This window comes from Spermophilus citellus (genome assembly GCF_964194105.1).
Source record: "Spermophilus citellus genome assembly, chromosome: 6".
Taxonomy (NCBI): domain Eukaryota; kingdom Metazoa; phylum Chordata; class Mammalia; order Rodentia; family Sciuridae; genus Spermophilus; species Spermophilus citellus.
The window spans coordinates 158,163,842-158,186,630 of record NC_138187.1 but is presented as its reverse complement, the minus strand read 5'-3'; the positions used below and the strand labels follow the sequence as shown (position 1 = coordinate 158,186,630).

The window sequence follows — 22,789 nt, the reverse complement described above, 5'->3', positions numbered from 1 at the left end:
CCAAAAACTCTGGTAGCTGTTTGAATAAGCCTATCTACAAATTCAGCGTAAGGTTCATTAGCTCCTTGTATTATCTTAGATAATTGACCTTGTAAACCTCCATGTCCTTGTAAAGTCTTCCATGCCTTAACTGCATCTACAGCAATTTGTGAGTATACACCAGGATCATATGCAATTTGTTGCTGCTGATCCTCATAAGGTCCCTTTCCTAACAACATATCTAGATTTCTCTGAGAATAACCAGCTGCTGCATTTCGCCTAGCTGTCTCCTTGCAAAATTCCTCATTGGCAACCTTCCATAACAGGTATTGTCCTCCATTTAGCACAGCTTTACAAATATTAGCCCAATCTGCTGGCGTCATATTTAAGTTGGTAATGGATTCGACCAAGCTTACAGTGAAGGGTGCTTGAGGACCATAGGTTGTTACAGCCTCTTTTAGCTCCTTCACTGTTTTGAAATTTAAACCCTGGTAAATTCGCTGCCCTCCTACCTCAAATACAGGGCATACTTGAGATCCTGTCTCAGGATACCAACTATCAACTGCGGGGGTTGGGAGCCTCCTAGCATATGGAGGTGGTGCTGTTGATTGGACACTTATGCCCTCTGGTGACAGCATGCTGTTAGTAGCAGTCTCCTGTAGAGGTGGTGCTGTTGGTTGGACACTTACGCTCTCTGATAGAAAGGTGTTATTAGCAGTCTCCTGTTGTAACTTTTCCCCTGATGGCTTTTTCTGCTCTAAACTTCCTTCCTCTGTCTCACTAGCTTGAAAGACCTTCTCTTTTACTTGAATCTTTTCCTCTTTCTGACTAACTTGAGAGACCTTCTCTTTTACTTGAATCAATGTGTCTTCTCCTTCCTCTACCTTTGTCTGAACTGAAGGCTTTGGACTAAGCAAACCAGATACCAATGCCCACAATGGCAATGTGCCAACTGGCAGAGTCCCTGGGTTGTTCTTTTCTATTCTTTTTAAATCTTCACCATGATGGTTCCATTGTGATATATCTAACAACTCCTCCTTAAAAAGCCATGGGCTACATTTTTGTATTGTATCAACGTATGCCCTGACTGTTCTTGAGCCACAGCCAAAGGGGCCCTAGCAAACTTCCAGCTGCCAGCAACCTTCCAGCTGCCGGCTGATGATTGGCTCATAGCAAAATACAGTGACCAAGAGGAATGGATATTATAAAGTAGCAGAGATGAGGTATTTTCTAGTGTTGAGTAATGCATTTGATTATTAATTCCTGGCAGTTAAGGCAAAAATAAAACACTGAACTATATATATTTTATAATCTTGTTAGCATATACTTAAAAATAAGGGCATGTATTTTTCAGGCACAAAATTAGAGACTTTTTTGTATTGAGATCCTGATATGTAATGGATGACTCCATGATTTACCATCCTAATTAGGAAACTTTTGAGGGTAAAAGTCATGTTAGTAATTTTCCTGGAACATATGCAGGGTAATATGGAAGACAGTGACTTCAGTGTGTCTTTACAAAAGGTGTATAGATCTGGCTAAATGGGTAATTCCTGAATGCACCTGGGTCTAGAGTTGAGTTTTTTGAAGTCTGAGGGGTTACATATGTAATGCAAGATATGAGCTTATTAAAGAGAGTTCTGTGGAATTAAGTATTGTGCTTCCTCATTATTTAGCTTCATACAGGGATAACATTTGAAGACTTGCAGTATTTCTAAGTGTGTGTCTTTCTCAAAAAAAAATGAGCAAAGGGTGAAATACTGTATGCAAATTGTACTTCAGTAAATGCGATATTATATAAAAGACTAAATCATTTTTAAGTGATGAGAGTTTTCAATACCTGAAAGGCTGCTTCTTTATCACCTGATTTAAAAATGTCATATGTTGTAGGTGGTTCTAGACAGAAGCTGAGTTATAGTTAAAATATAGTGGTATTTACAAGCTCCTGTAACTCTCATAGTTCTAGCATATGTTTTGTGTAAATTGAGAGCTTTGAAGGAAACATGTAGTCATTATTTTTTTTTGTGAAAATTTAAGAGTGAGATATGTATCCTAACCCATAAGTAAGGACAACCTTCTGTAGTATAATTGTGAGTGGTGAAATTATCTCTTAGCAAAGCTAATATCTTTTTTGAAGAAACAAAGCAGCTTTGAGTCTTATCAGGTATGTATACAAATACTACCTTGAATTACCAAATTTCTTTTTTTATTTGTTCCATTTAGTTATACATGACAGTAGAATGCATTTTGACACATCATACATATATGGAGTATAACTTCTCATTTTTCTGGTTGTACATGATATAGAATCACACGGATTGTGTAGTCATATGTGTACATAGGATAATAATGTCCGATTTATTCTTCTATCCTTCTTATCCCTATGTCCTATCCCTTCCCTTCACTCCCCTCTATGTAATCCAAAGTGCCTCTATTCTTCCCTAGTGCCCATCCCCCTTATTATAAATTAGTATCTGCATATCAGAGAAAACATTCTGCCTATGGTTTGGGGGGGTTGGCTTATTTTACTTAGTATGATATTCCCCATCTCCATCCATTTACCTGCAAATGCCATAATTTCATTCTTCTTTAAGGATGAGTAATATTCCTTTGTGTATATATACCACATTTTCTTTGCCATTCATCTGTTGAGGGGCACCTAGGTTGGTTCCATTGTTTAGCCATTCTGAATTGAGTTGCATTTATGTGGCTGTGTCACTGTAATATGCTGATTTTAAGACCTCTGGGTATATACCAAGGAGTGGGATAGCTAGGTCGAATGGAGGTTCCACTCCAAGTTTTCTGAGGAATATTTATGGCTGCTTTCCAGAATGGTTGCACCAATTTGCAGTCCCACCAGCAATGTATGAGTGTGCCTTTTCCCCCACATCCTTGCCAACACTTATTGCTGTTTGTATTCTTGATAATTGCCATTCTGACTGGAGTGAGATGAAATCTTAGAGTAGTTTTAATTTGCATTTCTTCAGTTGCTAGAGGTGTTGAACATTTTTTCATATATTTGTTGACTGTTCATAGTTCTTCAGTGAAGTGTCTTTTCAGTTCCTTAGCCTTCATTGATTGGGTTATTTGTTTTTTGATATTAAGTTTTTTGAGTTCTTTATATATCCTGGAGATTAGTGCTGTATTCGAGGTGAGTGAGGTAAAGGTTTTCTCTCATTCTGTAGCCTCTCTCTTCAAGTTATTGTTTCCTTTGCTGAGAAGAAGCTTTTTAGTTTGAATCCATTCCATTTATTGATTGTTGATTTTGCTTCTTGCACTTTAGGAGTCTTGTTAAAGAAGTCAGGTCCTAAGGCAACATAGTGAAGATTTGGGCCTACTTTTTCTTCTGTTGGGCTCAGGGTCTCTATATTGTATAACCTGAAAGAATTGTCCACAGCCTGAGAAAAATAATCTGGATCATTGTTTACCAGTTAATGACTTTTTCTATAAAATAATTTAATTATTGTATGGAAACTGATTTTCATTTACAAAACAGATGTTTCACAGAACTGAATATTATTCAGAAAACATTGTAATCACCAAAAAGGCTTTTGATTAAATTTTCTGGGTGTGGTTAATGAAAATGGTGCTTTTATAGTTTTAAGAGGGGAGTTTTTAGCTATGAATATCTACATCAGAAAATCAGAGAGATCTCAAATAAATAACCTAGTAATACATGTCAAGGTCTTAGGAAAACATGAACAAGTGAAACCTCAACCAGCAGAAGGAAGGAAACACTAAAAATCAGAGCTAAAATTAATTGTAGATGGGAAGAACAATACAAAGGATCAATGAGGTACAGAGTTGGTTCTTTGAAAAGAACCAACAAGATTGATAAATACTTAGCTAGACTAACCAAAAGAAAGGAGAAAGAGACCTAAAAATTAATAACACTAGAGAAGAAAAGAGGGATATTACTACAATAGATACCACTTAATTCCAGAGGATCGTTAGGGATGATTTTGAAAATTTATATTCCAATAAATTGGAAAATCTGGAAGAAATATATTTTTAGACATATACAACATGCCAAAATTGAATCCACAAAATAAAAACCTAAATAGACCAATAGCAAGCAATAATTCTGAAGTCATAATACAAAGTCTCCCAACAAAATAAATCCCAGGATCAGATGGATTTGTGGCTGAATTTTACCAGATCTTTAAAGAAGAACTAATATGAATGCTTCTCAAACTATTCCATGAAACAGAAAGTGAAGGAATTCTTACAAACTTATCCTGTGAAGCTGGTATCACTCTAATATCAAAACCAGATAAGGGCAAGATGAAGAAAGAAAGCTACAGACCAAGATCTTTCATGAATGTAGACACAAAAATCCTTAATAAAATACTTGCAAACTGAACTCAACAGCACATTAAAAAGGTCATATGTGGGCTGGGTTTATGGCTCAGTGGTAGAATACTTGCCTAGCTCGTGTGAAGTACTGAGTTCAATCCTCAGTACCACATTAAAATAAATCAAATAAAGGTATTGTGTCCATCTACAACTTAAAAAAATAACTTAAAAAACAAAATCTTAAATAAAGAAGGGGAGGCATATGCCATAATCGAGTTGGTTTCATGCCAGGAATGCAAAGATGTTTTCACATATGCAAATATACCACTTAAGGATAAAAAAATACACCATCATCTCAACAGATGCAGAAAAGGCCTTTGACAATATTCAGCACCCTTCATTGTAAAAGCCCCGAAAAATCTAGGTCTATAAGCGTCTTGCCTCAACATAATAAGGGCTATATATATGACAGATTCATAGCCAGCATCTTACTGAATGTAGAAAAACTGAAAGCATTTTCTCTAAAATCAGGAACCAAAGATATGGGTGTCTGCTCTCACCACTCCTGATCAATATTTTTACATTGAACTTTTATTCCTATTTGTGGATGATATGATCCTATACTTAGACATCCCTAAAGACTACATGAGAAGGGGCTGGGGCAGAGCACTTGCCTTGCATGTGTGAGGGACTGGGTTCAATCCTCAGCACCACATATATATAAGTAAAAAAATAAACGTTCATTGACAACTAAAAAAATAGAAAGAACAAAGATGCACCAGAAGACTTTTAGATTTGATAAATTCAGCAAAGTAGCAGGATACAAAATCAACATTCAAAAATCAATAGCCTTTATGTATACCAATAACAAACCAGCTGAGGAAGAAATCAAGAGGATAATTTCATTCATAATAGCTTCAAAATAAATAAATAAACAAAACACCTAGAAATAGACCTAACCAACAAGATAAAAGATATCTATGATGACAGTTTCAGAACATTGAAGAAAGAAATTAAATGACACTAAAATGTAGAAAAACTCATATGCTCATGGATTGGTAGATTCAATATGAAGATGACCATGTTATGAAAAGCAGTCTACAGATTCAATATGTTCCCCACCAAAATGCCAATGACATTCTTTACAGAACTAGAAAAAATTCTAAAATTCATATGGAAAAACAAAAGACCCAGAATAGCCAAAGCAACAGTCCTGAGCAAAAAGAACAATGCTGGAGGTATCACAGTACCTGATTTCAAAATATACTACAGAGCCATAGTAACAAAAGCAGCATGGTGCTGATATAAAAAAAAAAAAAGATATGTAGATGACTAGAATAAAATACAGGACACAGAAGTAAGCCCACGCTGCTACAGCCCTCTGATCCTTGACAAGGGTGCCAAAAACGTACTTTGCAGGAAAGACAGACTAGTTAATGAACAATTGTGGAGAAACTGGATATCCATATGTAGAAGATTGGAACTAGTTCCTGTTTCTCACCCTACACAAAACTCAATTCAATATGTAATGTAGAGGAAATATTTCAAGATATAGGCATAAGCAACACCTTCCTGAATAGGATTCCTATAGATTGGGAAGTAATAGTAAGAATTGACAAATTGAACAACAGTACATTGAAAAGCCTTTGCACAACACAACGAACAATTGAGAATGTGAAGAGAAAGCCTAGGGAATGGGAGAAAATCTTTGCCATCTACTTTCCAACAGAGGATTAATATCCAGAATATACATAAAGAACTTGAAAACACCAAAAAACAAATAATGCAATTAATAAGCAGGCATCTAAACTGAACAGATACTTCTCCAATAGTTATATGAAAAAGTATTCATTATATTTAGCCATCAGGGAAATACAAATCAGAACTATATTGAGATTCTATCTCACTGCTATCAGAATCGCAATCATCAAAAATACAAATAACAATAAATTCTAACAAGGATGGTTGGGGAACCCTTACATGTGTTAGTCCAGCCACTGTGAAAATCAGTGCAGAGATCCCTCAAAACCAAGAGTAGAACTGCCACATGACCCAGATATAGCATGCTATAGAGATACCTGCATACTCATGTTCATTGCATCACAATTCACAATAGCCAAGTTACAGGCAGCCTAGGTGCTCTTCAGCAGATAAATGGAACAAGAAAATATGGTCTGTATACACAATGGAGTATCATTCAGCCATAATGAAGAATGAAATCATATCGTTTGCAAGAAAATGGGTGAAACTCGAGATCATCCTGTTGAGCAAAATAAATCACTCAGAAAGACAAGTATCACATGTTCGCTCATGTAAAATCTAGGGGGAAAAGACATGAAAGTAGAGGGAGACTTAAACATAAGAAGAAAGGAATCAGGGGACAGGTGGGTAAGGGTGGGTAAGGCAGTGGGGGCTGTAAATGAACAAAATGTGTTGAATTCACAGTGAATGTGGCAGCGTGAAATCCCCTGTTCTGTATAATTAATATGCACTAATGAAAAAGAATAAAGAAAATGTCCCTTTAAATTTTAGGGGATTCTTACTCAATCCACTATTCAGCTTTATCATCATGAATGCTGAAATGCTTCTCCTAGAAGTAGAAAGTCAGATGAAACTGTCACTCCTTAGGGTTCTTCCTCAGTTTGCAAATAATGAGAAACTGCTCCTCCATAGAAATGTTAAACAGTTTTTGCAAAAACACAAAAAATATACAGGCAAAGTTCTTTCTGGGTTGAAGCAGCTTATTAAATATTTTAAACTTGGGAATTTCAACTTCTGAGTAAAAAGATCTCTGACTTAAAAATATAGAGATTATTTGAGAAACATGTATCTGAATGAAGAAATTTATCTGTCAGTGAAGGTTTATATTTTGGTGTTTGGTTTTGGAGGTGCAGTAGCACAGTTGGTGACATTCTGACCTCTGCTTTGATTGTTGTAGGTTTTGGCCATTTGTTTGATTTGTTGGATTTTTCCTTATGTTGGAATTCACAGTAATCTTGTCATTTTTTATTTATATAAATTATTTCGAATAAATGTTTCTCTTTCCTTCTTTCCCCTTTCCTCTCATAATTTTACCAAGTGACTATTCAGAAATTTTCTGAAGGCCTAGACCAAAGGGAAATAATTTTTTAAAGTAGTCATCTATGAATAGTTTATGTTAAAGTTGGACAAAATAGATAGAACATCAAGATTTTAATATTTTCCCCATATGTTTCATTTACAACACAAGGAACAGAAAAGATATATACTCATTTGCTTTAGAACTTACAATAAACCCATATTAATAACTCATGGATTAATTCAGTCTAAAATTTTGAGCATAAATGCAGCATAGAACCTTTGTTAAGAGCCATTGACGAAATTTATGAATTATCTAGTTCATTTCATCCCAAGAAAAAGACGAGCAGATGGAGCTGAAATAGACCTACTTTAGCCCATCCTCCTCATCCTCCAAAGCAAAGGTAGCCACAGTTGGGCCTGTGTTGGACACATGCCTCTGAGGATAACCCCAAGTTTTTTTTTCCTCTGAGGCTGTGGATTTTGGAGCTGAAATTGCCCAATTCTTTACAAACACTATTGAGGTGAGATCCACTAAGCTGAGAAGTAGCCTGGGCTGAGACTCTCTACATTCAGGGGTGATGACAGTTGACAAGGATGGGCATTATAACCAGCACGTCAGTAAATTAGAGGCAAGCGCATAGCTTCAAATGTCTACATTAGACAAGAAGAAAGATCTAAATTTTTATTTTAATAAGCTAGGAAATTAGCAAATGAAACCCTAATTAAATAGAAGGAAATAAATAATAAAGAAAGATAATAATAGAAATCAGGGAAGTAAAAAACATATAAACAAAATGATAATAAAACCCAAAATAAGGTCTTTGAAAAGATCAGACTAAAATTGGAAACAAGAAAATGGATAAGCAAGTCATACAGTATTTGTGCAGAAATACACTACTCAGCAACAAAAGGGAATAAAGTATTAAGACATACAACAACACAGAAGAATCTCAGAAACATGCTGAATAAAAGAAACTGAATTGATCAAATTATATTGTTACATTGTGTGCATGTATAAATACAGTCACAGTGAATACCACACTTTTGGTGTAATTAAAATGCAGAAAAAAAGAATTTAAAAAGATAAAAAGAAGCTGGACACTAAAGAGTACATATTTTAAGATTTTGTTTATATAAAAACTTACAAAATCCCAAACTAACATATTATTATAAAAATCAGATCAATGTATGCCTGGGTAGAGGTGTTGTTTTTTTTTATTTTTATTTTTTTTTAATTGGTTGTTCACAACTTTACAAAGCTCTTGACATATCATACTTCATACATTAGATTGAAGTGGGTTATGAACCCCCAATTTTACCCCAAATGCAGATTGCAGAGTTGGGTAGAGGTGTTTGACTACGATGAGGCACAAAGGAGTGTTCTGAAATGGTGTGGTCATTCAGGAATGGTGCACTGAAAAAAATACCCCAACTCAGGGAGTCATGTAATTAAAGTGTATGCATTTCACTGAGTGTAAATTCTAAAAAAAAAAAAAAAAAAAAAAAAAGCTTATTATTATCTTTTTTTTTTTTTAACACAGTACCTTTATTTTATTTATTTATTTTTATGTGGTGCTGAGGATTGAACCCAGGGCCTTGCACATGCTAGGTGAGCGCTCTACCACTAAGCCACAACCACAGTCCTTATTATTATATTTTTTACCAAAAAGCAAACAACAAAAAAACAAAACCAAACACTGCACTGTTACTCCAGACTCCTCCCTATGACTTGGCAGATAGGAGGTACTACCCTTACCCTTCTCAGGTCACCCTCTCTAGTGATCTTTGATAACAGTTGCCCTGGACAGAAGCAGTTTTTACACTCACAAAATCGCAAAACATTGTTTTAAGCAAATTGAAGGAAATTACCTAAGATGAAGTTTACCACATAGGTAGGATACATATCCAGGATTCCAGCAGCACACTTGAGATGTTTATCTTAAAAAAAATGGTGGCAGCACCTCAGTTGTTAGTGAGCCCTTCTCACAAAACTTGTTTTTGTATTGCCCTTGATTTAAAAATGGTTTTTATAGTTAACTGCTACCGTACTTGTCCCCCCAAAACCTAAAGTGTTTACTATCTGCACTTTTACAGAAAATGCTAACTTGTTCTTTGTCCTTTAATCAGCATATTCACTTACTGATTAGCCTCCTAAAATCTAGTATAAGGGGTCTTCATTTATTGTTACAACCCCAGCTGTTTGAAGCACTATTAGTGTTTGTTAAAGGATACAACCTTATTTCCTTTCCTCTGAAGACAAAGAAGCAAATGTTAGGTTGAATGGTATGATAGTTACTTTCCAAGGAGTTCTGGACTTCCTGTGAGGGACCTATTTGGGTGTCTTCTGTCTGGCCTGGCTAGAGTGTTGCTAAAGATGTGGGACAGGCAGAGCACCTACAATGGTGGGTGTGATGTGGCATCAGGCACTCTACAACACTGACTGTTCTGCCTTTCCCGAGCAAGAGAGATGAGCGGAGCATTTCTACTCTTCTGCATTGTGGAAAATGGGAGAGTAGTTCAGAAGGTCTTCAAAAACTTCTAGAGGTTCTACAGGGTAATTTTTTTTTGGGGGGGGGTGTCTCTCAGAATAGTAGACCTGCACTACTTCCAGAACCTTCAGGATTCCCTCTTGTAGTGCCTTAGCATTCTAATCAATATCAGAGTCTTACTTTCCCCCACCCTTTGCCCGAGCCTCCCATGATCTGACCTACCTCACCTAAAACCATAATGGGTTTTTTAAAATGAATTCAAATCCTCTGAGCATCTCTTTATTTTCACATTCCAAAGATGAGTCTGGGATAATGGGACATCTTGGAAAAACACAGCCTTCTTGGGACAGCCCACTGAGCTAATGGCTCATACATTCAAATTGAAAAATCAGTGAAATTGTGGTGGAAATCCCAGAATAAGCTTATTCTGATCCCTGATGTGAGCTAACACTTCAGTTGCAATCTGTGACTATTTACAGTATTTCTTCATCTCTTCTCCAGGCCTACTCTGTGTATGATGAAGACATTGGATACTGTCAAGGACAGTCTTTCCTTGCTGCTGTATTGCTGCTGCATGTAAGTAATCTTCCAAGAGACAAATCATGATGCTACCAGCTTTATTTCTACTTGGTTTTGTTCTTCCTTCTGCCTTTCTATTCTCTTGATGAAGATTACACATGGCATAGCTTTTATAAAATGTGCCTTGGGTGATGAAGTGAGAGATCTGATGTCACAAACAGGACAGTTTTTCAATAGCATTAATATTGCTGGTTAGAAGCAAATAAATTGCTTATTTGGAGTTATTTTTAACTAGAATAATCTATAATAAAGAAGTCATTGTAACTGCCCAAATATCAGGACTTGGACCACTTTAACAAGGAAGTCTTATCTTTTCCATTATTTATTTTCATATACTCTTTTTCCTGTCAGTCACCTTCATTTAACAGAACATTTATGGAGCTTCAGTTGCCAGGTACTGGGCTAAGAAGTGGGATTGCAGAGATGAATCATTTATAATTTGTGTTCTCAAAAACCTTACAGTCTAAGATGGGGCACAGATAATGTTGGTACAGACTTATTATATTTATTCTCTTTTCTTTGTCTTTATTGATTTTTCTAATGACAAAAATAACACATGCTCACTAGAAACTTACAGTGTTCTAAACACAGGGTGAAAGAATGGAGAGGAGAATACTCAACCCAGTTCTGCCAAAGCTTTCAGGAAAAACTTTCTGGATGAGGCAGCTGCTTTTCCAAGATATGAATAATTAAGGTTGGGGAAAGTCAGAGGGGAAGCAGAGAGAATAGAGAATTACAGACAAAGGGAACAAGAGTAAATGTATGGAAACAAATGGGCCCTGTGCACAAAGGAAACACCATGAAACTGGAGTTTACTGCAGGGAGTGGTGCGAGGTGAAAGTGTAAGATGGGCAGGGGCCAAATGATGGAGACAGTGCATGTAACCATGTCAAAAATGTGGGCTTTTTTTCTAAAGCCAATGAGAAGCCATTGATCTGTTTGAAGCAAGGGATTAACACAGTCTGACATTCATTTCTGAAAAATTCTTGTTATACTTGCATAGAGTATGGGATTGAAAAACATCTAGTAGCAGAGATACCAGTTAGAAAATATCAGTCTGAATGAGAGATGTTGAGACCCAGAGAAAGAGAAGCAGAATTAAAACACAATTTGGTGGGTTTTTAAAAAAAAATTTATTTGTTTAGAAGATATGTACTCACATATACTCATGTTTTATTTCAAAAGACAAAAACAAGAAAGGAAGGAGGAGGGAGGGAGGGCAAAAAAAGAAGGAAGAAAGGAAGGAAACATTGAGCAAAAAACTGATAGGGTTTGTGGATAGTCTGGCAAAGGAATTGCCAAGGTGATGTCTGGTTTTCTAGTTTTGATGACTGAATGCCTGTGATATTTTGATTTGAGAAAATGCATTCATTGAGATGGATGGTTATGAGTTTTGTTTTTAATTCTCTGAGTTTGGGACCCATTGGATACTGGATACTGATGCTGGGGAAAAAAATCAAAGCTGAAATCATGGGAGCAGATCAGTCAGTTCACAATAAGTTGACTAAGAAGAGCAGAATAAAGCTTAGGAACACAGAGCATGTAAATGGCTGGAGAAAATAGAACCCCTGCAGTCAAAATTGGCAGTGGGGGAAGTAGTATATAGATGAGGTACAGCTGAGTGGCCTGTGAAGTTTGAAGTTGACCCATTTCCTTTGGTGTACTGTCTCTAATGATGATGGTACACAATGGTGCTGGTTGGATTATCCACTTTATCTCACTTTGAGGTTGATTCCTCCTCTCTACATTATCTCTGTTCATGACCTTTTCTGTCTTCTCCTTGGTGTCCTCCTTTGGTATCTCTACATCCTATCATCTTGGGGCTCCCTGTGATGATCTGGCACTTTCTAGTCAAAAATTCTCAGAGGCCTTTCTTCAGTTAATAAACTCACCTAGGATCTACAATATTCTGGTCCCTACCTCAGGAGACTGGACACAAGTGGTGTTGTGAGTGTTCATCAAATTCAGAGCCATCTTTCTTCTAAAGGAAACCTTTATACCCACTTGGATGAGAAGCTGATATTCAAATCATGGCTGGGTTTGCTTTGTTTTTAACAAAGTAATCTTCATATGTACCATAGTTTAGCAATTTTGACCTGCATTCCATTTAGCATATTATAACATACTAATTAAAGTACAGTGAGAAGAAAATCTCTTGAGAAATCTGTTCTGAGATTTCTGAAAGGGTTAGATTATTTGAATGTTCCTAATTAGATGGAAACATACCTGTTAAAGAAAGAATGAGTCAAATAACTAGAAAATTCAAATGCCCAGATTTTTGTTCTGTATTACTACTCTGTTCAAATGAGGGTCACATGGTAAGTCAGGCATTATGAACTTATTCAGTTAAAGTATTTCCAAGGTATGTCACAAGAGGAACCAAAATTCAGTCCAATCTCTTGTACTTTCTATGTTAATATTAATAGAATTATGCATAGTCCCATATTTTGCCTCCATTGTGTAAATAGGTAGAAGAATACAGGTTAGCTTGAATAATTCATGAATTACACTGTCTCAGGCTCCAGGGAGATATGTTATTGGTGTCTTGCTGACTGATTTTTTTTTATCAGTTTCATAAGCTGTTGCTTCTTTTCTTGCCAGACATGCTTTGGCAGCCCCGTATTAATCACTGTCAGACTGCTGCTTCTTGGGATGCTGCCTTTCCTCTCCCATAGTCTTTTTATGTTTAACATTCATTGTCTAAGAGGAAAGGAGGGCCAAAGCGAAAGTATGTCCAAAAAAAAAAAGTGTTGAATTTTTAAGTTTTTCCATGTCTCAATAGTTTTAAGAAATAGTTTCTCTTTAACTAGCTTGGAAGTTTCCAGATACTTTGTAACATGTGTCTATTAAGTGGAAGAATTACATGTTTATGCATAGGGATAGAAGAGGAGATGTTGTTATACATTTATGAGATTATGACAAGATTATCACTTAGAATTGCAGAATAATGTTTGCGACCATCCTTTCAACTGCCTTCAAAATGAAGGATGCAGTAATAATCCTTCATGTCCTCATTTTAATATTAGTCTTTGCTTAATTGGAGGTTAATACTTACATATTTCATTATTGTAAATATCATAGATAATTTTTAACCCAATGTATTTATCTACCATATTATTGTCAAGTCTTAAACTTTTTTATTGGACATGGACTGTTTTGGGACTTTCAGAAAAGCAGGCTCATTACAAGTGTATATATAATATATATATGATAGGACTATGTTTGAATAATCTAGAATGTTTAAACCATTGAATTAAAAAAAAACTATAAGCACAGCTCCTCTAGAAACCACTTGGACTTTATCCACATACCCAGCAATTCCACTCCTAGATGGACTTTAATTCCTTGGTGAAATACCTAGCACACATGCCACAAAAGCCATGGCATGGAATTGCTCAAGACCAGTATTTAACATGGAGTTCCAGTATTAGAATTACAGTGAGGCATTAACATGGATACATAGTGGTGTGTCTGTACAGTAGAACTCTGTGTAGCAATGGAATGCTTCTTTACACTCTAATATGAGTGAATCCTATAAACACAAGGTTTAGTTAAAAATGTAAGATTATATTTTATATAAAATATAAGCTGAATGGTAGGAACTGTGTCTTTACTTCTTTCCCTCTTGACCCCATTCTTAATACAATGGTTTGCCTTGAGGAAGGTATAATAAATATTTTTTCAGAAAAATAAATAAATAAAATAAAATATAGTAACAGGCAAAATTAAAAGTTTTTAGGATATAACAGAGATGACAAAATGGTAAAGCATGCCATTGAAGCAATTGCTGTTAAAATCAGGATAGAGAAACACAGGGATAATGACTGGAAAGGGGCACACAGGGAGCTTCAGGGGAATTTGCAGCATTCTCTTAGCCTTGGTGATGATTGTCTAAGTCCTTCAAAATTATTTGTTTTTCCTTCATAATCAATTATTCATTAAAGTGTATATTTAACTTTTATGCATTTTTTGTATGTTATATTTAGAATTTAAAAAGATTTAAAAATTATAAAGTCTTTAATATAACTCCCCACAAAGACATGTTCGGGCTAAGATTTAACTAAAACATGTAAGAACTGAGAAGCAGAGCTACTTTCTAGTTTTCCTGAAAATCAAGATTCCATGAGGGGCTGGGGTTGTAGCTTAGTGGTAAAGTGTCTGCCTATCACATGTGAGGCACTAGGTTTGAGCCCAGCACTGCATAAAAATAAATAAATAAATAAAGGTATTGTGTCCATATACAACTAAAATATATAGGGTCCAATGACCCAAGATAGAAGTTTCCAGATATCTTTATATATAAGTAAAAGCATTTGTGAGATTGTGTTATTCAGGACTCTTTCTGGTGCAAGGGACAGAACCCTAACTCAAGGTAGGTTAAATTAAAAGGATATTTATTTCCTCATAACTGGAAAATCTAGGACAGAGATGATTTTGACATGATAGGAATCTGGAGTTCCTATTTTAGTGTTAGGCTTCTGGGTTTGCGTCTCTGCTCTTGTTCAATTTTCTTGCAGTGGTCTGCATGGGTAGACCATGAAGTGGACACCATGCTATAGCCTGGCCTGGCTTCATACCCTCTAAGTTTTGTGACTTCATTTAAAAGGGGCCATCTTTTGCTCTACCAAAACCAAAACCAAACCAAACAAAAATGACTTCCTTCTCTTTTCCCTTGGAAGGCTCCAGTTGGCCTGGTTTGGAGCATGTGCTCTTCCTGATTCAGTTATTCAGTCCAGAGGGATGGGGTTCTCTGATTGGCAAGGTCCAGGTCTTTTGTCTACCTCAGGGTTGACAGAGAACTGGATCAGCCCTACTGAGACTTGGAATGGTTTTTATGCAGGACAAGTGTTGCAAACACCATCTGATTGGGGTCTGGGTCAGACACAATCACATCATCTTGGGTGCTGTCTCCACTGTAGGAATTTTACTATATTTTTAAATAAGTAAATAAGTTCTTCTACACTTCTGAATCACTTTTCCTTATAATCCAGGAGGATGCATTCATTTTTCTGTTCTGAGTTAATTCTCATATTGAGTGCTTTTGAGCCACTTCTCAACATCTTCCCTGTGTATCCTATGATATATGTATATTCAAGACTCTTTTACCTTAAAAAAAAAATCGTCTCCTAATCCTCCTGTTTCACTGCTATCTTGTCCCCTCTGCCCTTTCAAAACTGAACTCCTTCAAAGGATATATTTTTTTAATATTTATGTAGTTGGATACAACACATTATTTCACTGGTTTATTTTTGTACGTGGTGCTGAGGATCGAACCCAGGGTCCCGCACGTGCGAGGTGAGAGCTCTACCGCTGAGCCACAACCTCAGCCCCTCTTCAAAGGATATTAAAAAGCACAATTGTGAATTTGAATTATGCCTTAATACCTTTCAAGTTATATGACCTTGGGCAAGATTCCTAAACTGAGCTTCAGTTTCTTCATTTATAAAATGGAAATAATAATATTATCTTTCATTATGAGTATTGAGTACCTTATTTTATAAGAATAAAGAAAGAGCTTTATTTTGTAGTTGGAAGAAATCCAAGCTTTACTTAATAGATGTGTAGTTACTGGCAAATCACATAACTTATCTGAAGCTCACTAGACTTATATTTAAAATATAAAAATAGATGGGCACAGTGTCACATGCCTGTGATCACACCAACACACCTGTCGCCACTGGTTTCAATGAAGTTATCTCCTCCACCGCGTTCTGGTGACGTCAGTTCTCTGCCATGGTGGTATCCCATGCAAAGGTCAAGGCAGGAGGAGAGCAAGTTTGAGGCCAGCCTCAGCAATATAGCACTTAGCTGCCTCAAAATAAAAACAAAAAAGGGGCCTGGGGATATAGCTCAAAGGTAGAGCACCCTGGGTTTAATTCCTAGAACCACAAAAATAAATAAAATAATCGATTACATAAGTAAAATATTTTAATACAAATAATACCAACTCTGCAGGGCAAGCAAATTCGCTGGGGGTTCCCAGCCCCAAGCTCTACAAACTTAGGGTCCCAGGGAATGACAAACAGGGAGAGTGTGCCCAGGTGTTCATGAAAACAGGGCTCCCAGGAACAGCAGACCTGGCGTGTAGCCAGCATTGTGGTGAGCGTCACCTGTGAGCGGGGCCTGGCTTGAGGAAAAGTGGGGAAGTGACTAGACACAAGAAAAGGCCCTAGACACCCAGGATTGGAGACCCACCCAGTCTGGGAGGAAGAGCTGCTGCACAGTGATTGGTTCCCGCCTATTGAGAGGAGAAGCTTGCCCCAGTGGGCACAGCTCCACCTACTGGAAGAGAAGTTAATCAAACTCTAAGACTGCATTTATTAATTTTTTTTAATTTTTAAAATTATTTTATTTTATTTTATTATTTTTTTAATATTTAATTTTCATTTTTTATTACTATTTTTATTTTTTTAATTTTTTCCTCTTTTTTATTTTCTATTTTTTCTTTTGTCTTTTCATTTGTTTTCAATTTTCTTATTCCCCCTTCCTTGAATTCTACCTGCTTACTCTCATTCTCTTTAGTGACTTCTTCCCTTCCCTTCTAATACCTTTCCTCCCAAGCATCAAATAAATTTATAGGAGTAAACAGTAACTCAGCAGTCAAACAGAACAAGAAGTAACATGAGCAGCTTCAAAAAGCAAGGAAGAAAAGGAGTACAAACAATGCAGGACAGCCTAAATATTCAGGAGGACCTAGAGTCATCAGAAAAATGGTCATATAAAGAACTCAAGGAACACCTTAGACAGATGGAATGGAACCTTAAAGAGGATACGAGACAGCAAATTGAAACAGTGAAAGAACACATTGAGAATGAATTACATAAACAGATAAAAGAAGAAGTTAAGCATCTTTATCAGGAGATAGAGATTATAAAAAAATCAAACAATAATTCTAGAAATGAAGGAAATGATAAACCAAATTAAAAACTCAATTGAGAGTATCACTAACAGAGTGGAGCAAGTAGAAGCCAGAACGTCAGATAATGAAGACAAAATATATCATCTTGAAAACAGTCTAGCCAACTGAGAAAGGCTGGTAAAAAATCATGAGAAAAACATCCAAGAGTTATAGGATAACATAAAAAAACCAAACTTACGAGTCATCGACATAGAAGAAGGTACAGAGATTCAAACCAAGGGAATGAGTAACCTGCTGAATGAAATAATTACAGAAAACTTTCCAGAAATATAAAAGGAAACGAATATACAAATTGTAGATGCATACAGGATACCGAGCACACAAAATCACAGTAGACCAACGCCAGGACACATTGTTATGAAGATATCCAATATACAAAACAAAGAGAAAATATTAAAAGCTACAAGAGAAAGGAGGCAGATTACATTCAGGGGTAAACCAATAAGGTTAACAACGGATTTTTCATCACAGACACTGAAAGCAAGAAGATCCTGGAACAACATATTTCAAACACTGAAAGACAATGGATGCCAACCAAGAATTCTGTATCCAGCCAAATTAAGCTTCAGGTATGACAACGAAATAAAAATCTTTCATGATAAACAAAAGCTAAAAAAATTTGCAACCAGAAAACCAGCATGGCAAAGCGTCTTGAGCAAAACACTACACGAGGAACAAATGAAAAACAATAACCAAAACCATCAGTGGGAAGTGCCTCGGTAAAGACAGAGGACGGGGAGAAAGCTAATCATGGAGAAACAACCTAAATTAGAAAAAAAAAAGAGAAATAATCAAACATGGCAGGAAGTACAAACCATATATCAATAGTAACTCTAAACGTTAATGGCTTAAACTCTCCAATAAAGCAACATAGGCTGGTAACATGGATTAAAAAAACAAATCCAACAATATGCTGCCTCCAGGAGATGCATCTGATTGGAAAAGACATACACAGGCTGAAGGTGAAAGGTTGGGAAAAAATATACCACGCACACGGTCCTTGTAAGCAAGCAGGGATGGCCATCCTCATATCGAATAAAATCGACTACAAGACTAAGTTAATCAAAAGGGATAAGGAAGGACATTATATACTGTTAAAAGGAACCATTCACCAACAAGACATTACAATTATCAATATTTATGCACCAAATAATGGTGCTGTGATGTTTATAAAACAAATTCTCCTCAAGTTCAAAAATCAAATAGACCACAACACAATAATTATGCGTGACGTCAACATACCTCTCTCACCATTGGACAGATCCTCCAAACAAAAGTTGAATAAAGAAACTATAGAACTCAATATCACAATCAATAACCTAGACTTAACTGACATATATAGAATATATCAACCATCATCAAGTGGATATACTTTTTTCTCAGCAGCACATGGATCCTTCTCAAAAATAGATCATATATTATGCCATAGGGCAACCGTCAGTAAATATAAAGGGGTAGAGATAATACCATGCACTTTATCTGATCATAATGGAATGAAACTGGAAATCAATGATAAAAGAAGGAAGGAAAAATCCTACATCACATGGAAAATGAACAATATGTTACTGAATGATCAATGGGTTACAGAAGACATAAAGGAGGAAATCAAAAAATTCTTAGAGATAAATGAAAATACAGACACAACATATAGGAATCTATGGGACACAATGAAAGCAGTTTTAAGAGGGAAATTCATCGCCTGGTGGTCATTCCTCAAAAAAAGAAAAACCCAACAAATAAATGAGCTCACACTTCATCTCAAAGCCCTAGAAAAGGAAGAGCAAAACAACAGCAAATGTAGCAGACGGCAAGAAATAATTAAAATCAGAGAGGAAATCAATGAAATTGAAACAAAAGAAACTATTAAAAAAATTAACAAAACAAAAAGTTGGTTCTTTGAAAAAATAAATAAGATCGACAGACCCTTAGCCATGCTAACGAAGAGAAGAAGAGAGAGAACTCAAATTACTAACATACGGGATGAAAAAGGCAATATCACAACAGATGCTACAGAAATACAGAAGACAATTAGAAATTATTTTGAAAACCTATATTCCAATAAAATAGAAGATAGTGAAGACATCGATAAATTTCTTAAGTCATATGATTTGCCCAGACTGAGTCAGGAGGAAACTCACAACTTAAACAGACCAATATCAATGGATGAAATTGAAGAAGCCATCAAAAGACTACCAACCAAGAAAAGCCCAGGACTGGATGGGTATACAGCGGAGTTTTACAAAACCTTTCAAGAAGAATTAATACCAATACTTTTCAAGTTATTTCAGGAAATAGAAAAAGAGGGAGCTCTGCCAAATTCATTCTATGAGGCCATTATCACCCTGATTCCAAAACCAGACAAAGACACCTCAAAGAAAGAAAACTACAGACCAATATCTCTAATGAACATAGATGCAAAAATTCTGAATAAACTTCTGGCAAATCGGATACAAAGGCACATCAAAAAAATTGTGCACCATGATCAAGTAGGATTCATCCCTGGGATGCAAGGATGGTTCAATATACGGAAATCAATAAATGTTATTCACCACATCAATAGACTTAAAGATGAGAACCATATGATCATCTCGATAGACGCAGAAAAAGCATTTGACAAAGTATAGCATCCCTTTATGTTCAAAACATTAGAAAAACTAGGAATAACAGGAACTTACCTCGACATTGTAAAAGCAATCTATGCTAACCCTCAGGCTAGCATTATTCTGAATGGAGAAAAATTGAAGGCATTCCCTCTAAGATATGGAACAAGACAGGGATGCCCCCTATCACCACTTCTATTCAATATCGTCCTCAAAACACTGGCCAGAGCAATTAGACAGACGAAAGAAATTAAAGGCATAAAAATAGGAAAAGAAGAACTTAAATTATCACTATTTGCGGATGACATGATTCTATACCTAGAAGACCCAAAAGGGTCTACAAAGAAACTACTAGAACTAATAAATGAATTCAGCAAAGTGGCAGGATATAAAATCAACATGCATAAATCAAAGGCATTTCTGTATATCAGCGACAAAACTTCTGAAATGGAAATGAGGAAAAACACTCCATTCACAATATCCTCAAAAAAAAATAAAATACTTGGGAATCAACCTAACAAAAGAGGTGAAAGACCTATACAATGAAAACTACAGAACCCTAAAGAGAGAAATAGAAGAGGATCTTAGAAGATGGAAAAATATACCTTGTTCATGGATAGGCAGAACTAACATCATCAAAATGGCGATATTACCAAAAGTTCTCTATAGGTTTAATGCAATGCCAATCAGAATCCCAATGGCATTTCTTGTAGAAATAGATAAAGCAATCGTGAAATTCATATGGAAAAATAAAAGACCCAGAATAGCAAAAACCATTCTAAGCAGGAAGTGTGAATCAGGTGGTATAGCGATACCAGATTTCAAACTATATTACAGAGCAATAGTAATAAAAACAACATGGTACTGGTACCAGAACAGGCGGGTGGACCAATGGTACAGAATAGAGGACACAGAGACTAATCCACAAAGCTACAACTATCTTATATTTGATAAAGGAGCTAAAAACATGCAATGGAGAAAGGATAGCATCTTCAACAAATGGTGTTGGTAAAACTGGAAATCCATATGCAACAAAATGAAACTGAATCCCCTCCTCTCGCCATGCACAAAAGTCAACTCGAAGTGGATCAAGGAGCTAGATATCAAATCAGAGACTTTCCATCTGATAGAAGAAAAAGTTGGCTCCGATTTACAGATTATGGGGACGGGCTCAAAATTCCTTAATAGGACACCCATAGCACAAGAATTAATAACAAGAATCAACAAATGGGACTTTCTTAAACTGAAAAGTTTTTTCAGAGCAAGAGAAACAATAAGAGAAGTAAATAGGGAGCCTACATTCTGGGAACAAATTTTTACTCCTCACACTTCAGATAGAGCCCTAATATCCAGAGTATACAAAGAACTCAAAAAATTAGACAATAAGAAAACAAATAACCCAATCAACAAATGGGCCAAGGACATGAACAAACACTTCACAGAGGAGGACATACAATCAATCAACAAGTACATGAAAAAATGCTCACCATCTCTAGCAGTCAAGGAAATGCAAATCAAAACCACCCTAAGATACCACCTCACCCCAGTAAGATTGGCAGCCATGATGAAGTCAAACAACAATGAGTGCTTGCGAGGATGTGGGGAAAAGGGTACTCTTGTACACTTCTGGTGGGACTGCAAACGGGTGCGGCCAATTTGGAAAGCAGTATGGAGATTCCTGGGAAAGCTGGGAATGGAACCACCATTTGACCCAGCTATTGCCCTTCTCGGACTATTTCCTGAAGACCTTAAAAGAGCACACTATAGGGATACTGCCACATCGATGTTCATAGTAGCACAATTCACAATTGCTAGACTGTGGAATCAACCCAGATGCCCTTCAATAGATGAATGGATAAAAAAAAATGTGGCATTTATACACCAAGGAGTATTACGCAGCACTAAAAAATGACAAAATCACGGAATTTGCAGGGAAATGGATGGCACTAGAGCAGATTATGCTTAGTGAAGCTAGCCAATCCCTAAAAAACAAATACCAAATGTCTTCTTTGATATAATGAGAGCAACTAAGAACAGAACAGGGAGGAAGAGCAGGAAGAAAAGATTAACATTAAACAGAGACATGAGGTGGGAGGGAAAGGGAGAAAAAAAGGGAAATCACATGGAAATGGAGGGAGACCCTCATTGTTATACAAAATTACATATAAGAGGTTATGAGGGGAATGGGATAACAAACATGGAGGGAAATGAATTACAGTAGATGGGGTAGAGAGAGAAGATGGGAGGGGAGGAGAGGGGGGATAGTAGAGGATAGGAAAGGTAGCAGAATACAACAGTCACTAATATGGCATTATGTAAAAATGTGGATGTGTAACCGATGTGATTCTGCAATCTGTATTTGGGGTAAAAATGGGAGTTCATAACCCACTTGATTCTAATGTATGAAATATGATTTGTCAAGAGCTTTGTAATGTTGTGAACAACCAATAAAAAAAATGAAAAAAAAATAGTGTCTGATGGCACACTGCTACATTGTGGCTGTATGTCACCTCCAATTCCAGCCCAGGTGTTTTTGAGTATTCTGTGAGTTATGAACAGTAGTCAAATATGGCTAAAGCTACAGTAGGACCACTGTTGCACAACTTGTCATTGCAATTATTAGTATTCTATTTATTTGCAATGGCAAAGCCAATAATTTATTACTGTCAATATTTTTTCAGTCATTGTTAAAGTCACTAGTAACCTGCAGGAAGTGAATATTGTATTATTTCTAAAATGTTTTCATATTACACACATCTTAGGTTACATACTATCACAAATACTGTGGAAACATGCATTCATATCTTCAAAAGGAAAATGCACACTATTTGAATTTCCTTTTTTCTTTGCAGCCTAAATGTCAACCA

At 36.2% G+C, this 22,789-nt stretch overlaps 1 protein-coding gene across 6 annotated transcripts in view; it reads left to right on the top strand.

Moving 5' to 3' along the window:
- RABGAP1L (RAB GTPase activating protein 1 like) overlaps positions 1 to 22,789 on the top strand; it is a 647,569-nt gene that overhangs the window by 404,277 nt on the left and 220,503 nt on the right. For all 6 annotated transcript variants that reach the window (XR_014022598.1, XM_081298896.1, XM_081298894.1 and 3 more), the window contains one exon: positions 10,326 to 10,400. Coding sequence is in view for 5 of the 6 variants with exons in the window: in XM_081298896.1 (XP_081155022.1) it covers positions 10,326 to 10,400 (75 nt within the window). In the remaining variant the exon portion in view is untranslated. The remainder of the gene's footprint in view (positions 1 to 10,325; positions 10,401 to 22,789) is intronic.